The sequence below is a fragment of the Salmo salar genome, chromosome 13, assembly GCF_965601325.2.
Source record: "Salmo salar chromosome 13, fSalSal1, whole genome shotgun sequence".
NCBI lineage: Eukaryota > Metazoa > Chordata > Actinopteri > Salmoniformes > Salmonidae > Salmo > Salmo salar.
The window spans coordinates 29,038,720-29,054,288 of NC_138303.1; the positions used below are offsets into that span (position 1 = coordinate 29,038,720).

Sequence of the window (15,569 nt, forward strand, 5' to 3'; positions counted from 1 at the left end):
AGCCTGTTGCAAGTATATTCTGCATAGCCTATTGCAAGTGTTTATGATGTAATAACAAGCAAAATGTTCACACAAATGCTCTGTAACATATCTTATTGTCATTACCTATATTTAAACATGTCCATAGGCCTACTGTCAGAGTACACTTTCAAAACACAACAATCTCTGTCATGGCAAAGATAGTACACTGAAGTCTCGCTATGTGACAGTCTGACTGAGGGGAAATTCACAACACTCAGCACCATAACATAACATAATGATGTGTTACACTAACAGTTAACCAGTAACTGTTATCTTTACACTGTCATTAGATCACTTGTTGTATATTAATAAAATATGAACACACTAAAAAGCATTATTTTTTTATATTTGGGGACGTTTCACATTGCTCTGGGTCCTGCTGCTTACTGTACCTCCTCTGCCTCTGTTGTATAATTGAATGATCCTGTGGCCCAGTAGCAGCTATTAATACCACCCTCGTCCCAGCTTCTATTTTAGGGTAGGGGCTGTTAGGGTAGGGGCAAGCAGCAGGGAGCAAGGCAGGGATCAGGGGCACAGAGACACAGACACAAAACACTGGGTCTGGACTCGCTTCCATGTGATAAGGCAATTATTCAACCTGGACTATATTCAGAAGGCTAATTAATACAGTTGTGGATGTATATTTTGTTTGATCCTATGACACTGGATAACCTTTTCCATCATTTGTTGTTGACACGTATTGGGAACGTATTGACAGCAGCTTTCTTTTCTTGAGGAGACGCACACGGAGACATACTGTACGTGAATTCTCCTCAGATACACATACCATACGTGTATCTTTCTCCCCTATTTCATGTTAACAGAAGGTAAGAGCAGAGAGAGGGGAGAATTCAAGGTGGCTGATTTGGTGGAATGGCACTATCTGGACACTTGATTGACTCTGAGGAGAAAATTCATGGATATTGTGTCCCTAAAGTTTTTGGGTGAAGCCCGGATACCTGAATAGAAAATGGGGTGGAAGTGTCTGGTTTGATAAATCATGAGTGTGTTTTTGTGTGTGAGAGAGTAGGACTATATCATGTCTCCCTTATATCATTCAAATAATAGTGCTTTCCTGTCAATGCCACCATACCAATATGCCTATATATAACTTAGTGTGCTTAAAGCATTCTTGTATATTACATCAACTAGGCTGCATGGCTGAAATGGCTTCTCATTTTGGCTAGACTTGTGGAAACATTCCCAGTCAGACAAAGGGCCTGTTTTCAATCACCTCTCCCGTGGCCCTGGCCCTGAGTCCAAATTACAACTTCCTGATAACGGTTTTATTTTGATTATCAGTAATAAGATTTAGAAACCTGGTGTCCTCTTCTCTCTCCCTCCTTCCCTCCAGGGATTATGGCGAAACAACCTCCATCCCCTACCACTCCAGTATTTTTTACCCGGATCAGTGATCGGGATCTGACTGAGATCGAGCTACATTCCGTGGAGTCCATCAACGACCTGCACCGCACCCACCCAGAGCACAACCACAAAGGTACCAGATATTTTCAGGCTGTATTGTGTATAGTGATTGCATCCAAAACCACCATTGAAATGTGACTCTCATTACTCTCCATTACCTTTAGTCACTAAAATCTCCACTGTCTCTATGGTCTCTATAGGCAGCAGACGACCTCCCCTTCCTCCTGCTCCCTCCACCAATGGGAACCTCCATCTCCGGGACAGACCAGTTGTCTATCAGACAGGGCATCCATTGAGAAGCCGATGGCAGAGCACGCTCCGAGACCTGTTGATGCCCACCTCGTTTCGATACACCACGGGGTGTGCAGTGACAGCACTGACACTGTTGACGCTACTTCTTGTCTTCTATTTCTTAGGTAAAGATATTCACCTACTCTTTCTCAATCTTGAGCTGAAATCCAACCAGGCCTCAACATTTTGCCCATCCCTTTCTGTGACTGTGTTTCTGCGTTCCCCCTCCAGTGCAGCAGGGTAGCGCTCTCCGGTCCCTAACTGAAGCAGTGAGGGAGAGACAGGCTGCGGCCCTAGAGGTCTCCCAGCTCATCCAGGAACTGCAGGCGCTGCGCCACAACCTCACAGCCATCACGGGAGGATCCTGAGGAGCAGAGGTCAGAGAGGAACACCCTTCACCCCTGGACCCTGAAAGCCCCGTCCTAGTAGCCCCTGGACACTAATGTAACACCAACTGTTAACTACCTGCCCCAACATCTCCACTCAAGTCAAATCCCTGCCCTGCACATGGGATTGGAACTTGGGCCCATCCAGAAACAACCCCTACTGCCATATGCACAACATTGCCCGGGTATGCACAACAGAGCCCGGGAGTAGGAACCCACAGAGAATGTTTCCATATACTGTACTCTATATTTATGAGTTGTTTGATTTGCAAGACAAATAGGAGAAAGAAAGAGACTCATTCAGTAAGATGGCAGGGTACTGAACACTTTATAGCATCTTTAGTGACATCACAGCACAAAGGACCACACTCTTCAACTGACAATTCATGTATTCGAACAACTGCATGAGGACAGAAATGATTCAGGTTCGAGACGTCCATGTGATCTGTGACTTACACATACTGTACATACAAGTTACAGCTGTAACTTTTAGAAGCGGTACTCTTTTACATGTATGCATGTGACAGGCGATGTATGATGAAATGTCACACCCATTTTGTTACTGACAAAACACAGTGCAAATTTGTTCTGACTATCACAACTTAAACATGTCACAAGTGGAACTGAATTGTATAGAATGAATATGCTGAGAAAGTGCCTTAGCATGGCAACTGCAACAGTTTTCACTTTGATACACTTGGTGGAATTTCAATGACGCTACTATATGCTGTGCATCAACCAAATAAACAAAAGAGGTGATATTATATATTGGTGATAGAGACTATATATTTTCCTGACACTTCTCACCCGCCCAGCCCTGATAGCACTGGCAGAGGAAGTTAGTGCGGAGGTGGCTGAGGTCATGAGAGGGGTCAGGGAGGAAGTTGGAGAAGGGGTCAGAGAGGGGGATCATGTGGTCAGAGTAGGGGTCCCTTCTGGCACAGCGACCGTTGCCATGGCATCGCTCCTCGCTGCAACGCTGCACCCCTCTCTTCAGGGTGCTGATGTATTCTCCCAGTTCAGAATTAATGTAGTCCCTCAGTATCTCACACTGCCGCTGCCAAGAGAGGAAGGGAAAGAGATATTCATATACAAATACGGAACAAAAACAAACAATCTAACAGAAACTGAACTGCATACACACTCAAGGTTGTAGAGGTACAGTGCATTCGGAAAGTATTCAGACCCCTTGACTTTTTTCACATTTTGTTACGTTACAGCCTTATTCTAAAATGTATTAAATAAAAATCCTAAGCAATCTACACACAATACCCCATAATGACAAAGTGAAAACAGGTTTTTAGACATTTTTTAAAATGCAGAAAAAAAGAAAAAAAGAAATAACTTCTTCACATAACTATTCAGACCCTTTGCAATGAGACTCAAAATGGAGTTCAGGTGCATCCTGTTTCCATTGATCATCCTTGAGATGTTTCTACAACTTGATTGGAGTCCACTTGTGGTAAATTCAATTGACTGGACATGATTTGGAAAGGCACACACCTGTCTATATGAGGTCCCACAGTTGACAGTGCATGTCAACTGTGGGACCTTATAAGCCATGAGGTCGAAGGAATTGTCCGTAGAGCTCCGAGACAGGATTGTGTCGAGGCACAGGACTGGGGAAGTGTACCAAAAAATCTCTGCAGCATTGAAGATCTACAAGAACACAGTGACCTTCATCATTCTTAAATGGAAGATGTTTGGAACCACCAAGACTCTTCCTAGAGCTGGTCGCCCGGCCAAACTGAGCAATCAGGGGAGAAGGGCTTGGTCAGGGAAGTGACCAAGAACCTGATGGTCACTCTGACAGAGCTCTAGAGTTCCTCTGTGGAGATGGGAGAACCTTCAAGAACGACAACCATCACTGCAGCACTCCACCAATCAGGCCTTTAGGTAGAGTGGCCAGACGGAAGCCACTCCTCAGTAAAAGGCACATGACACTCCGCTTGGAGTTTGACAAAAGGCACCTAAAGGACTATCAGGCCATGAGAAACAAGATTGTCTGGACTGATGAAATCAAGACTGAACTCTCTGGCCTGAATGCCAAGTGTCACGTCTGGAGTAAACCTGGCACCATCCCTACGTTGAAGCATGGTAGTGGCAGCATCATGCTGTGGGGATGTTTTTCAGCAGCAGGGACCGGGAGACTAGTCAGGATCTAGGCAAAGATAAATGGATCAAAGTACAGAGAGATCCTTGATGAAAACCTGCTCCAGATTGCTCAGGACCTCCAACTGGGGACAAGGTTCACCTTCCAACAGGACAACGACCCCTAAGCACACAGACAAGACAACGCAGGAGTGGCTTCGGGACAAGTCTCTGAATGTCCTTGAGTAGTCCAGCCAGAGCCCGGACTTGAACCCAATCGAACATCTCTGGAGAGACTTGAAAATAGCTATGCAGCAACGCTCCCCATCCAACCTGACAGAGCTTTAGAGGATCTGCAGAGAAGAATGGCAGAAACTCCCCAAATACAGGTGTGCCACGCTTGTAGCGTCATACCCAAGAAGACTCAATGCTGTAATCTCTGCTGAAGGTGCTTCAACAAAGTACAGAGAAAAGGGTCTGAATACTTACGTAAATGTGATTTTTCATTTTTTTGTAATAATTAGGAAACTTTCTAAAAACCTATTTTTGCTTTGTCATTATGGGGTATTTTGTGTAGATTGATGAGGAGAAAAAAACTCTTTAATACATTTTAGAATAAGGCTTTAACGTAACAAAATGTGGAGAAAGTCAAGTGGTTTGAATACTTTCCAAAGGCACTGCATGTATATTATAGTGGATGTACATGCACAAACTGTGAGGTCTCCCGGATCTGACCTTTGACTTAGCGAACGCCTGCTCCCCCCACAGCACCACTCCTGCCATCCCCAGCGCTGCACTCTCTCCCAGTGTGTGCTCCAGATCCGTCTGAAAACACACATACACACAGAAACACACAGGTATCAACCACATACACAAATGCATACACTTGAGGTGAGATTTTTGAGTCTAATGGTTAAAGACCTGCAGAATAAACCCTCCTCCTCACAGCTGCCCATGTCCCTTAATGTTGATGATGTGGTTGTTACTGACAAGGAGCACATGGCTGAGCTCTTTAATCACCACTTCATTAAGTCAGGATTCCTATTTGACTCAGCCATGCCTCCTTTCCCATCCATTTCCTGCTCTCCCACCCCTTCTTATGTGACTATCCCCGATGCTCCTCCCTCTTTTTCCCCTGCCCCGCTACAAAGTTTCTCCCTGCAGGCGGTCACTGAGTCCGAGCTGCTGAAGGAGCTCCTTAAACTTGACCCCAACAAATACATCTGGTTCAGATGGTTTAGACCCTTTCTTCTTTAAAGTTGCTGACCGTATCATCCCCAAGCCTATCTCTGACCTTTTTAACATGTCTCTCCTCTCTGGAGAGGTTCCCATGGCTTAGAAGGCAGCCATGGTGCATCCTTTATTTAAAGGGGGAGATCAAGCTGATCCTCTGTTATAGGCCAATTTCTATTTTGCCCTGTTTATCAAAAGTGTTGGAAAATCTTGTCAATAATCAACTGACTGACTTTCTTGATGTCTATAGTATTCTCTCTGTATGCAATCTGGTTTCCACTCAGGTTATGGATGTGTCACTGCAACCTTAAAGGTCCTCAATGATGTCACCATTGCCCTTGATTCTAAGCAATGTTGTTCTGCTATTTTTATTGACTTGGCCAAAGCTTTTGATACAGTAGACCAGTCCATTCTTGTGGGCCAGCAAAGGAGTATTGGTGTCTCTGAGGGGTCTTTGGCCTGGTTTGCTAACTACCTCTCTCAAAGAGTGCAGTGTATAAAGTCAGAACATCTGCTGTCTCAGCCACAGCCTGTCACCAAGGGAGAACAGCAAGGCTCGACCCTAGGCCCCACGCTCTTCCAATTTACATCAACAACATAGCTCAAGCAGTAGGAAGATCTCTCATCCATTTATATGCAGATGATACAGTCTTATACTCAGCTGGCCCCTAACTGGATTTTGTGTTAAATGCTCTACAACAAAGCTTTCTTAGTGTCCAACAAGCGTTCTCTGCCCTTAACCTTGTTCTGAACACCTCCAAAACAACGGTCATGTGGTTTGGTAAGAATAATGCCCCTCTTCCCACAGGTGTGATTACTACCTCTGAGGGTTTAGAGCTTGAGGTAGTCACCTCATACAAGTACTTGTGTAACGGCTGTCCAAATGAGTAGACCAAGGTGCAGCGTGGTATGTGTTCATCTTGATGTTTATTTTAAATCTGAATACTTAAACAAAATAATAAACAATGGAAAACCGACCGTCACGTCTTGCAGGCTTAACAAAGCAGTACAAAAATAAGATCCCACAACTCAAGGAGGGAAAAGGGCTGCCTAAGTATGGTTCCCAATCAGAGACAACGATAGGCAGCTGCCTCTGATTGGAAACCATACCTGGCCAAAACATAGAAAATAAACCATAGAATGCACACCCCACACCCTGACCTAACAACATATGGAAATAAACCGTCTCTCTCAGGTCAGGGCGTTACAACTTGGGAGTATGGCTCGACGGTACACCGTTGTCACAGGCATCGTAATGAGTGGACCAAAATGCAGCGGGTATATTGATCATCTTCTTTACTTTATTAAAGAGAAGAACACTTAAACAAAACAAATGACGAAAACAGTCCAGTAAGGTGCACAGACTATACTAGGAACAACCACCCACAAACACAAGTGAAAAACGAACACACTTAAATATGGCCTCCAATTAGAGACAACGACAACCAGCTGTCTCTATAGAGGAAAAATAGAAAAATAGAATAAACATAGAAATAGAAAATATAGAACATAAATCAAAAACCCCGAAACACACAAAACAAACACCCCCTGCCACGCCCTGACCAAACTACAATAACAAATAACTCCTTTAACTGGCTAGGACCTGACAACTGTCCTTCTCTCAGCACATATCAAAGCTGCAGGCTAAGGTTAAATCTAGACTTGGTTTCCTCTATCGCTCTTTCACCACAGCTGCTAAACAAAACCCGATTCAGATGACAATCCTACCCATGCAAGATTACAGAGACGTAATTTATAGATCGGTAGGTATGGGTGTTCTCGAGCGGCTAAATTTTCTTTACCATTTGGCCATCAGATTTGCCACCAATGCTCCTTATAGGACACATCACTGCACTCTATACTCCTCTGTAAACTGGTCATCTCTGTATACACGTCACAAGACCCACTGGTTGATTCTTATTTACAAAACCCTCTTAGGCCTCACTCCCCCCATCTGAGATACCTAGTGCAGCCCTCATCCTCCACATACAATGCCCGTTCTGCCAGTCACATTCTGTTAAAGGTCCCCAAAGCACACACATCCCTGGGTCGCTCCTCTTTTCAGTTCGCTGCAGCTAGAGACTGGAACGGGCTGCAAAAAACACCCAAACTGGACCCATTTTATCTCCATCTCTTCATTCAAAGACTCAATCATGGACACTCTTACTGACAGTTGTGGCTGCTTCGCATTATATATTGTTGTCTCTACCTTCTTGCCCTTTGTGCTGTTTTGTGCTGTTGTCTGTGCCCAATAATGTTTGTTCCATGTTTTGTCCTGCTACCATATTGTGCTGCTGCCATGTTGTGTTGCTACCATGTTGTTGTCATGTTGTGTTGCTACATGCTGTGTTTTCATGTGTTGCTGCCTTGCTATGTTGTTGTCTTAGGTCTCTTCATGTAGTGTTGTGGTGTCTCTCTTGTCGTGATGTGTGTTTTGTCCTATATTTTTATTGTATTTTTTATTTTAATCCCAGACCCCGTCCCCGCAGGTCTTTTGCCTGAGGGGAAGGCCGTCATTGTAAATAAGAATTTGTTCTTAACTGACTTGCCTAGTTAAATAAAGGTAAAATAAATAAAAACAAATAATGCAGGGATAGAATATCTTTCCATTGATTGCTGGCATCTCCTGCCAGGTGTGCTCATATGTCACTGTCTGCATGGCAAGGTCAATGGGAGACTAGTTTGATTACTTGTATGCCACAAAGTGATATCAGCCCAAATAATAGTAAATTCTGCCAAATATGATATCAAAGAGTTTATAATATTCATAACATAAGTGCATCACTGTTAGTGTATGTTTTGAAGGACTGATTATAACTCTGTAATAACACAGTCATGGGATAGGAAACATTTTCCAACTTTACTGTTATACTTTACCTTGTTGAGGAAGTGGAAGGTGTGGGCGAATGCCACTCTGGCATAGGGCAGTACAGGAGTGGCATGGGTGCTAGTGGGGTACTGATTCGCCACCCTCAGGGCCTCCAGAAGCCTATGTCTGACCAGGAGGGAGGCATCAGAGGACCCTGCCAGATGTTGGGGTAGGTAGATACTAGGGTAGAGGGCAGTGGACTGGCGCCACAGCCAGGCTAGCTGGTCATTCTTCTGCCTGGTCTTGGAGTGGCAGTGGCCTGTGTAGCTGTGGCCTTTCTGCTTCCTGTGGTTGTTGAAGCATTCAGGGAAGCTGTAGAAGCCCCAGAGTCCCCTCGGTCGCAGACACACTCCTAACTGCAGCGTCTCAGACATGAAGGCCCTGGCACCCCTCTCAAACTCCTTACGGGCCAGGGAGTTCACTTCCTGTTTGGTTAGCTCTGGATGCTCCCCTCTCACTAGTTTTTTAGACAGCCGGCGGTACTCCAGCTTAATGCCGAAGTCTCTCACCCACAAGGGGCGCCACTCCTCCCAGTCGATGACGGCCAGGCCACTGAACCTTGTCCTGAGCAGGGCTGAGATCTGGGTCTTGGCCAGGGCCAGGTGGGCCTCCAGGTCTCCCCTCTGGGGAACCCCTCCATTAACCTGCAGACCCTCCTGGGAGATGTAAGGGTAGAGCCCTAGCTGATTGTGGTAGAAGATGCTCATGTTCTGGCCCTGGAAGCGCTGGTGGTGGTTCTCCACGATGTCGAAGGCCCCCAGGTCCAGGTGGATGCCATAGTGTTCCTGGCATCTTGCTGTGGGCATGTTCCAGACCATGGTGAAGGGCCTGCCCTGGACCACTGGCCCTGCAGCAGCCACAGACCCTCCAGACTCATCACCTACTGGCCCCCACTGGGGAGTGACAGGGATGGTGCAGAGGAGGAGGATGGTGAGAGGGAAGCTGCGTAGCAGCATGGCTGTTCACTGGTTAATGTGTTGTCGGGCCTAAAGAGAACACACAGACAGACACATATCTGTTCAAACTAAATTCATTTTCACTGATGTTAATATTTCAAGAGATGAAACAGGATCTTAAGGACTTACAAATTCTTAACATATTGTACAAATTGTAATTCGTAACGTAAAGAATATTTTTTTGCAGGATGTAACATATCATACGAAATGGATGACGTGTACTCAATTGTGCACAATTTTAAGGGAACCCTTTTAGCTCGCGAGCACTACTTTCAAAACTACTGGATGAAATTATACAAAACCTCTGTTGCATCCCTTTCAAGACAAGACCATTGGAGATTGTCTACACAGATGCTTGGATGAAAAGGTATTTAAAAATGTGCAATCTTAAACGGTGACCCATAGAAAACACATAACAATACACTTTAGTACGCAGTCCTTTATTTCAACATTGAAATGATTGAAACATTAGGCCCAAAATATAGCCCCAGTGATAATTATTTAGTTTGATCAGGTAAAGTTAACCATTCATTTAAGAAATGTTTTATTTTAGGACAAGAAAAAACAACTTACTTAAGGCACATGAGAACAAACATTTGGTATTCTTTGTTCAAGTGTTATCTCAGTCTACAGCACCAAGTATCTCTGTCAAGAACTCAAGGAGAGCCAGCCAGACCCCAAAAATATCCTTCCTTCTCAGTCTGTCAACCTCGTCAAACCCTACAGGCTGTGGTACTAAATAGGCCAAAGGCAGCGTCCTTTTCCCCAATGTCCTGAGCATGTGTGTGTGTGAGGCTGAGTGACATGGGTGACGTGGTCTGTGGTCAGCCAGGCCCTCAGACTCAGATGTCCTTGTGCATCCAGAAGATAGGAACTCCTTTAGCATCTCTGTAGGGCGTCTCCTCAAGAGTCTGAAACACCAGTCGGGCCGGACACTGAGGAGGAGGAGGAGGAGGAGGAGGAGGAGGAGGAGGAATAGAGGGAGGAGGTGGAAGACCAGAGGGAGGAGAGGGAGTTGGATGACGAGATAGAGCAGAAGGAGGAAGGAGAAGAGGTGGAGGAGTAGATGGAGCAGGCCCTATAAAGGAAGGAGGGATCTGGGGTGGTGATGGTGGTGGTGGGCCTCCCTGTACCTCACCCTGGGTGTCGTCTGTCCCTGGGAGCTTGGAGAACCTCTCCAGCACCTCCATGGGCATGAAGGAGGCCATGACACCAGCATTCTGTACCGGCATGGATAGAACGTAGCCCAGGTGGGCATAGAAGTGTTGTTTGTCGTGGGTGGTAAGACACAGCCTCCGGAACCCTCGGGCCTTAGCGTAGCGCTCCGTCTCCTGCATCAGTGTACGACCGTAGCCCTTCCCCCTCTGGGCCTTGGACACCACCACCGACTCCACAAAGAGGCTCCCAGGGCGGGACACCACGCGGGACAGCCGGACGTGCCCCAGGAGGGTCTCCCTGTCCCCACCGTCCCTGTTCCCAGAGCCCTGCAGCAGCACCAGGGCTACGGGGAACTCCTGGCAGGATTTCTGGAGGGCGTGGACCCGGGCACCGTGGCTCCGCTGCCACTCGCTGTTCACCAAGTCGGCGCAAGGCTCCAGCAGGTCCGGACGCTGGTGCAGGGGGATTGCCCACACCTCCCCACTGTCAAACCTGTGACCCCCCCAGACAACACGGGACAGCCAGGGTCAGAACACACAGAGGGAGGGGATTCCATCTTCATGCACAAGCCCCTGGTCATATCATCAGACAACTGCACTGGGATCTACTAAATTCCCCAGTGTGTCACAAAGTATAGTTATGACATTTATTAGATAGGCACCAAATTTGACAACAAACAGTAGATAGGCATCATAGACATAGATTAAATACGGAACCTCAGTGTAATTCAGGCAGTCTTGCAATGATCTTGGTTTTTACTGACAATCCATGGGCTCATTGGTGGTTGAAATAAGACCCACACTAGCCAGGATAACAGTAGAGACTTTTAATCTCGCTCTCTTCCTCCCCTCCCTCCCCTGTGACCTTCTCTGCTGGCCCCTTGTCTGGGACACCGAGGGTAAAATGATACCTTGTTTCACTGCACCTACTGTACAGCTAAAGCGGGATGCATTCCCAAGTGCATTGATGAGACTCAGTTAACATGCAGCCCCTGGACAGGAGAGAAGCTGTAAACATTTCAACAGTACATTTGTCAAAAGGTATTACAGTATATCAAGCATCCTCATTTCCATTTCTCAGATGCTATACAAAGCAGGCCTGAAGTTTAGTACAGTGTTCCAGATAGGCCTAGTCTGTGTCACAGAGTGTGGCCAGAGCTGACAGGCTTAAGATGATCAAGAGCTGTGCTGAGCTGTGCTGAGTGTCTCTAACACCAGTTTACACACCATCTCCTCAGGCATAAATGGGGAAGTTATTGCTCCATAGCGTTTCTTGATAATATCAGCTTCAAGGAAAAGACACACCGAACCCACTCATTCTTGCGATACATGTAATGTACATAATGTTCTCCACAGAAAATGTACCGTTTAAAAAAAAAAGGTGTTGCATCATTACTATTCTTATTTAACACTGAGGAAAGCATGTTTCTTATCCTCCCTCTGGTGATTGGAAGAAATAAGCAGACTGGACTAGTTGAGAATATCTGACACAACAAGACCGGGCGGTTGCCAGCTTGTCAACTTTTGACAAAAAACATGAACTGTGTCGTGTTGTATGGCCAAAACCAATGCAGATACACAAATAAAAGTGAGAAAAATTGGTTTCATGGTTATATATTCATTCAGTTTGTAATACTTATTTTGGTACAATACATCAACTTAAATAGATCCAATAATTGTCATTATAGAAAGGTCATAATGTAGCCTACCTCTTAATGTTTGTATTCTTTTCCCGCAAATATTTGTCTTAATATTAACAACATTTGAAATATATATTTTCATAGACCAAAGTATCAGCTATCATCACACCATGTAAAGGAACAACTTCTCCTAATTCTTCAATTTGTTCATAAATGCAACTAACTGGACGTATGTCAGACACCTTAAAAGAAACATATTTGAATTCAAATGTATATTCTATCTTAATATATCAGGCTGATGAAGCTGACAGTTTATGGTTGTGACCATGGTGATTCCAATAGTGTTTGTTTAAATCTATCAAAAGTAAAGAACTTTACAGACCATGAGCAGTCATGTTGCACTACAGGTAATGAAGACAATAAGAAGGGATCCTTATGGAGTAGTTCACCCTGCTCATTCCTCATTCATTTAGGATTTCAGACAAATTTGACGGAGTTGACCAAATCTCTGGACACATTTTTTTTTTAGCAATTACAGTTTTGAGAGAAATATTCAAAGAGGGCTATTGCAAGACACTGCGTAATATCAATTTTCAGTTGATATTAATCATTGCCTGTTTTGTAACATTTTCAACCTTTTTTGGTGGCATTTCCAAGCATAGAGCTGACATGGAAATGTTGCATTATTTAAGCTCAAATAATGCAACAAAATTTGTCCGAATTTTCTACAAGAGTTTCATCATTTATGAGAGCAGCATCCTTTACAACTTCGCAAATGACTCTCAGACAAACTCATGAATTGATCTAAATCTACGATCTGGTATGTTATCAAAATCTGGGGCTCCTCGCACAACACTGGGTAGCAGCGAACAAGAGCCACCATTCTTTAAATGCAGAAAATATTTGCTGAGCATTATTATGTATTATAAAGACAAAACAGGCAACAAGAAAACTCATGCTGCTGCACTGTAAAATGTTATATTTGCTTACACATAGAAAAGCCTCCTAAAACCAGTAGAGAAACACATATGATAAGAGTACGATACTAGGCCTATACCAAGCAAAATACAAAAGAAACAAAATGCCCTTGCAATTGCAGGCATCTTACCTAGTTCTACTGCAGAGTGGACTAGTGACTGGCAGGCAGAGAGGAGAGAGTATGCCAATAGTCTAATGACCTGACACGGAACATGCTAATAGACGTCAAAAACCAGGAAATAACCTACATGACAGTTGTGACAGCAGCTCACCCACAAACTCATTATCTCATTTAGTGTTAAATAACACACTTCCGATGTGACAAACATGGCAAGGCCTGTTTATTCCAGTAAATTAAAATGTAAGTGTGTTAATGTTAGCTGATACATACATAATTTAGTTACAAATTAGATGTACTGCATATGCAAGCATTGGTCGTAGGCCTATAATTTTCCAAGTAACATGTGGAATTTAGTGGGGAGATGTAATTATGATTTGTAGACTATATGGTATTTTACAATACAGCCACTGCTGCAGCTATCTAAAACGTACAGTATGTGGATACAAACTGATTAAGTATAGAGCCCCTAGATTACTGAATAACAGCATTATGAAGGGGAGCTTGTCATTGATCAAATGACACATGAGTTGTAAAATAGTATTTTCTTAGGAACACTGTTCTTATCAAGATATCCCTCACTGGTTCGTCTTATTTAAAGGATCTCACCACCACCAGAGCCTTACAAGACACTCCCGAGTGGCACAGCGGTCTAAGGCACTGCATCTCAGTGTAAGAGGGGTCACTACAGTCCCTGGTTCAAATGCAGGCTGTATCACATCTGGCCGTGATTGGGAGTCCCATAGGGCGGCGCACAATTGGCCCAGTGTCGTCCGGGTTTGGCCGGGGTAGGCCGACATTGTAAATAAGAATTTGTTCTTAACTGACTTGCCTAGTTAAATAAAGGTTAAAATAAATAGTAATAATTTCCAAAACTTTTTTTTAATATATATATCAATTGGTTCAAATATTTTGTGTTTTTTAAACGGGCAATCTGCAATTGCTACATCTATTTTTGGACTTTAAATGAATGATATAAACCCATTGATTCCTGAAGAATATAACTAATGAATGCCTCATGAGCTTAGTTTCAAACCCAAATATAAGCTTGTTTTTCTCCATTGTTTGAAAACAATGCATTTGTAAACAAACACTGTATAGCCTCAAAACATGGTTAAAACTACTTTTAATAAAATGGATGGTCAGTCCTTGCATCCATAGCTCTGTCTATTCATTTGAAAGTCTTTACATTGCTCCACCCCCCATACCTTTACCAAAATAGTGGCGGGGTCACGACTTTGTTAATGTTTGAACTGCAAACTTTAAACTGCAGGTATGGAATTATTGTCTTTAAACTGGGTGTTGGTTAAAGGAAAATACAACATAATACAGAGTGAAATAATAAGAAACACTGTCAAACATCTCAGCTACTGAAAAATGACAGGATAGGCTTTTCACTTCCACCGCCAAATAAGGGCAGGTCCAAAAATGAGTGACAGCACATCAGAATGCGCCCTAACCATTTTGTCGTAAATGCATTGCGTTTACAGTACAGAATGCAACAAATAATCTCTGTGAGCGACATCATAGGCAACATAAATCGTGCTGGCTCGGAAGTGCATTGAGTAATCCAAATGACGCCTCGACTTCGAGCACTTCCAGAAACTATTCTTTAAATATCATATTCCAAATATCCAAGACCTAATAGCCTACATTTGTATTTGGTTAAAGTGGAAAGCAATTGTGACAAATGTATGCTGTTAAAGCCTAATACCACAGCTAATACCTACATGTTCACGGTTTCACGCTTCATCCACCGAAAGTTGGCTCGAATTTGAGGCACGCGCTGTTCCTGGATCGGTTTTGGTTTCCTTAGCCAAACTAACCAGGGTAATGGTTCAGTAGCCTTCACTGGTCTGCGATCAGGATTTACCGCACTTGGTCAGGAAATATACTTGGTTAATCTTTGGCTGTGATCACTGGTTCCATGTGGACAAGAAACGTAATGCGTCCACCCAGCGTATGGGAGGTATCATAGCATATTTTAGAAAACGATGGGGGATAGATCTATGTTTAACTCAATGGTATTGAAGACCAACTCGTGTCTCCTTTTCGCCTTATTTAACACGATTTACTTAAAAGGCACATCTCAATAGATGGTCCAGGTATGTAACGAGTCCCAAATTGGGGGAGGGGGGGGGGGCATAGCAGCAGGGAGTAGGGATACTGAGGTGCTGCAGCTCACCCTGAAAAATCAGCATACCAAAAAATAATATCCTGTATTAGCGGTCCGATAAAGCCTTCTGTAGTGCGGGCTAAAAACGCAGCACCACCAAACATCTTCCCACGGCGTTGTGGGGAAGAGGGGTTGTTCTCTATTGCGCCTCAAGCAAGGAAGGGGGGGGGGGGGGGGGAGAGCGAGACTGATGACATACTTTTAGACCAACTCCTTGAAGTTTGCCGT

The 15,569-nt window shown here is 44.2% G+C and overlaps 3 protein-coding genes across 5 annotated transcripts; 1 reads left to right on the forward strand and 2 right to left on the reverse strand.

Moving 5' to 3' along the window:
• Positions 1–497: 497 nt before the first annotated feature.
• LOC145860029 (uncharacterized) lies at positions 498–2,889 on the forward strand. 2 transcript variants are annotated; one of them, XM_082959944.1, is made up of 4 exons: positions 498–779; positions 1,376–1,519; positions 1,647–1,862; positions 1,969–2,889. In XM_082959944.1, exons 2-4 carry the CDS (start codon positions 1,381–1,383, stop codon positions 2,103–2,105), a joined length of 492 nt encoding a protein of 163 aa, XP_082816070.1. In that variant the 5' UTR covers positions 498–779; positions 1,376–1,380; the 3' UTR covers positions 2,106–2,889. The 2 variants fall into 2 exon arrangements, with proteins under 2 accessions (XP_082816070.1, XP_082816069.1); XM_082959943.1 differs by having other exon boundaries at positions 501–848.
• hyal3 (hyaluronidase 3) lies at positions 2,433–13,320 on the reverse strand. 2 transcript variants are annotated; one of them, XM_014135161.3, is made up of 4 exons: positions 13,178–13,320; positions 8,325–9,302; positions 4,950–5,039; positions 2,433–3,180 (listed from the first exon to the last, which is right to left on the reverse strand). In XM_014135161.3, the coding sequence occupies exons 2-4, from the start codon at positions 9,270–9,272 to the stop codon at positions 2,905–2,907; spliced, it is 1,314 nt and encodes a 437-aa protein (XP_013990636.3). In that variant the 5' UTR covers positions 9,273–9,302; positions 13,178–13,320; the 3' UTR covers positions 2,433–2,904. The 2 variants fall into 2 exon arrangements, with proteins under 2 accessions (XP_013990636.3, XP_013990638.3); XM_014135163.3 differs by having other exon boundaries at positions 2,898–3,180; positions 4,918–5,039.
• naa80 (N-alpha-acetyltransferase 80, NatH catalytic subunit) lies at positions 9,697–15,416 on the reverse strand. Its single transcript, XM_045693089.2, has 2 exons — positions 14,896–15,416; positions 9,697–10,922 (listed from the first exon to the last, which is right to left on the reverse strand). The coding sequence occupies exons 1-2, from the start codon at positions 14,916–14,918 to the stop codon at positions 10,115–10,117; spliced, it is 831 nt and encodes a 276-aa protein (XP_045549045.1). The 5' UTR covers positions 14,919–15,416; the 3' UTR covers positions 9,697–10,114.
• Between the last annotated feature and the right edge of the window lie 153 nt (positions 15,417–15,569).

Bases quoted from the DNA above. Each gene is read 5' to 3' on its own strand.
- LOC145860029 (XM_082959943.1), top strand. The intron at 1,520-1,646 runs GTACCAGATATT...TGGTCTCTATAG, and splicing joins CCCAGAGCACAACCACAAAG to GCAGCAGACGACCTCCCCTT. The intron at 1,863-1,968 runs GTAAAGATATTC...TTCCCCCTCCAG, and splicing joins TCTTGTCTTCTATTTCTTAG to TGCAGCAGGGTAGCGCTCTC.
- hyal3 (XM_014135161.3), bottom strand. From the start codon at position 9,272: ATGCTGCTACGCAGCTTCCCTCTCACCATCCTCCTCCTCTGCACCATC. The intron at 5,040-8,324 runs GTAAAGTATAAC...GTGTGTTTTCAG, and splicing joins CCTTCCACTTCCTCAACAAG to ACGGATCTGGAGCACACACT. The intron at 3,181-4,949 runs GTCAGATCCGGG...CTCTCTTGGCAG, and splicing joins AGGCGTTCGCTAAGTCAAAG to CGGCAGTGTGAGATACTGAG.
- naa80 (XM_045693089.2), bottom strand. From the start codon at position 14,918: ATGAAGCGTGAAACCGTGAACAT. The intron at 10,923-14,895 runs GTAGGTATTAGC...GGGGGGTCACAG, and splicing joins AAGCGTGAAACCGTGAACAT to GTTTGACAGTGGGGAGGTGT.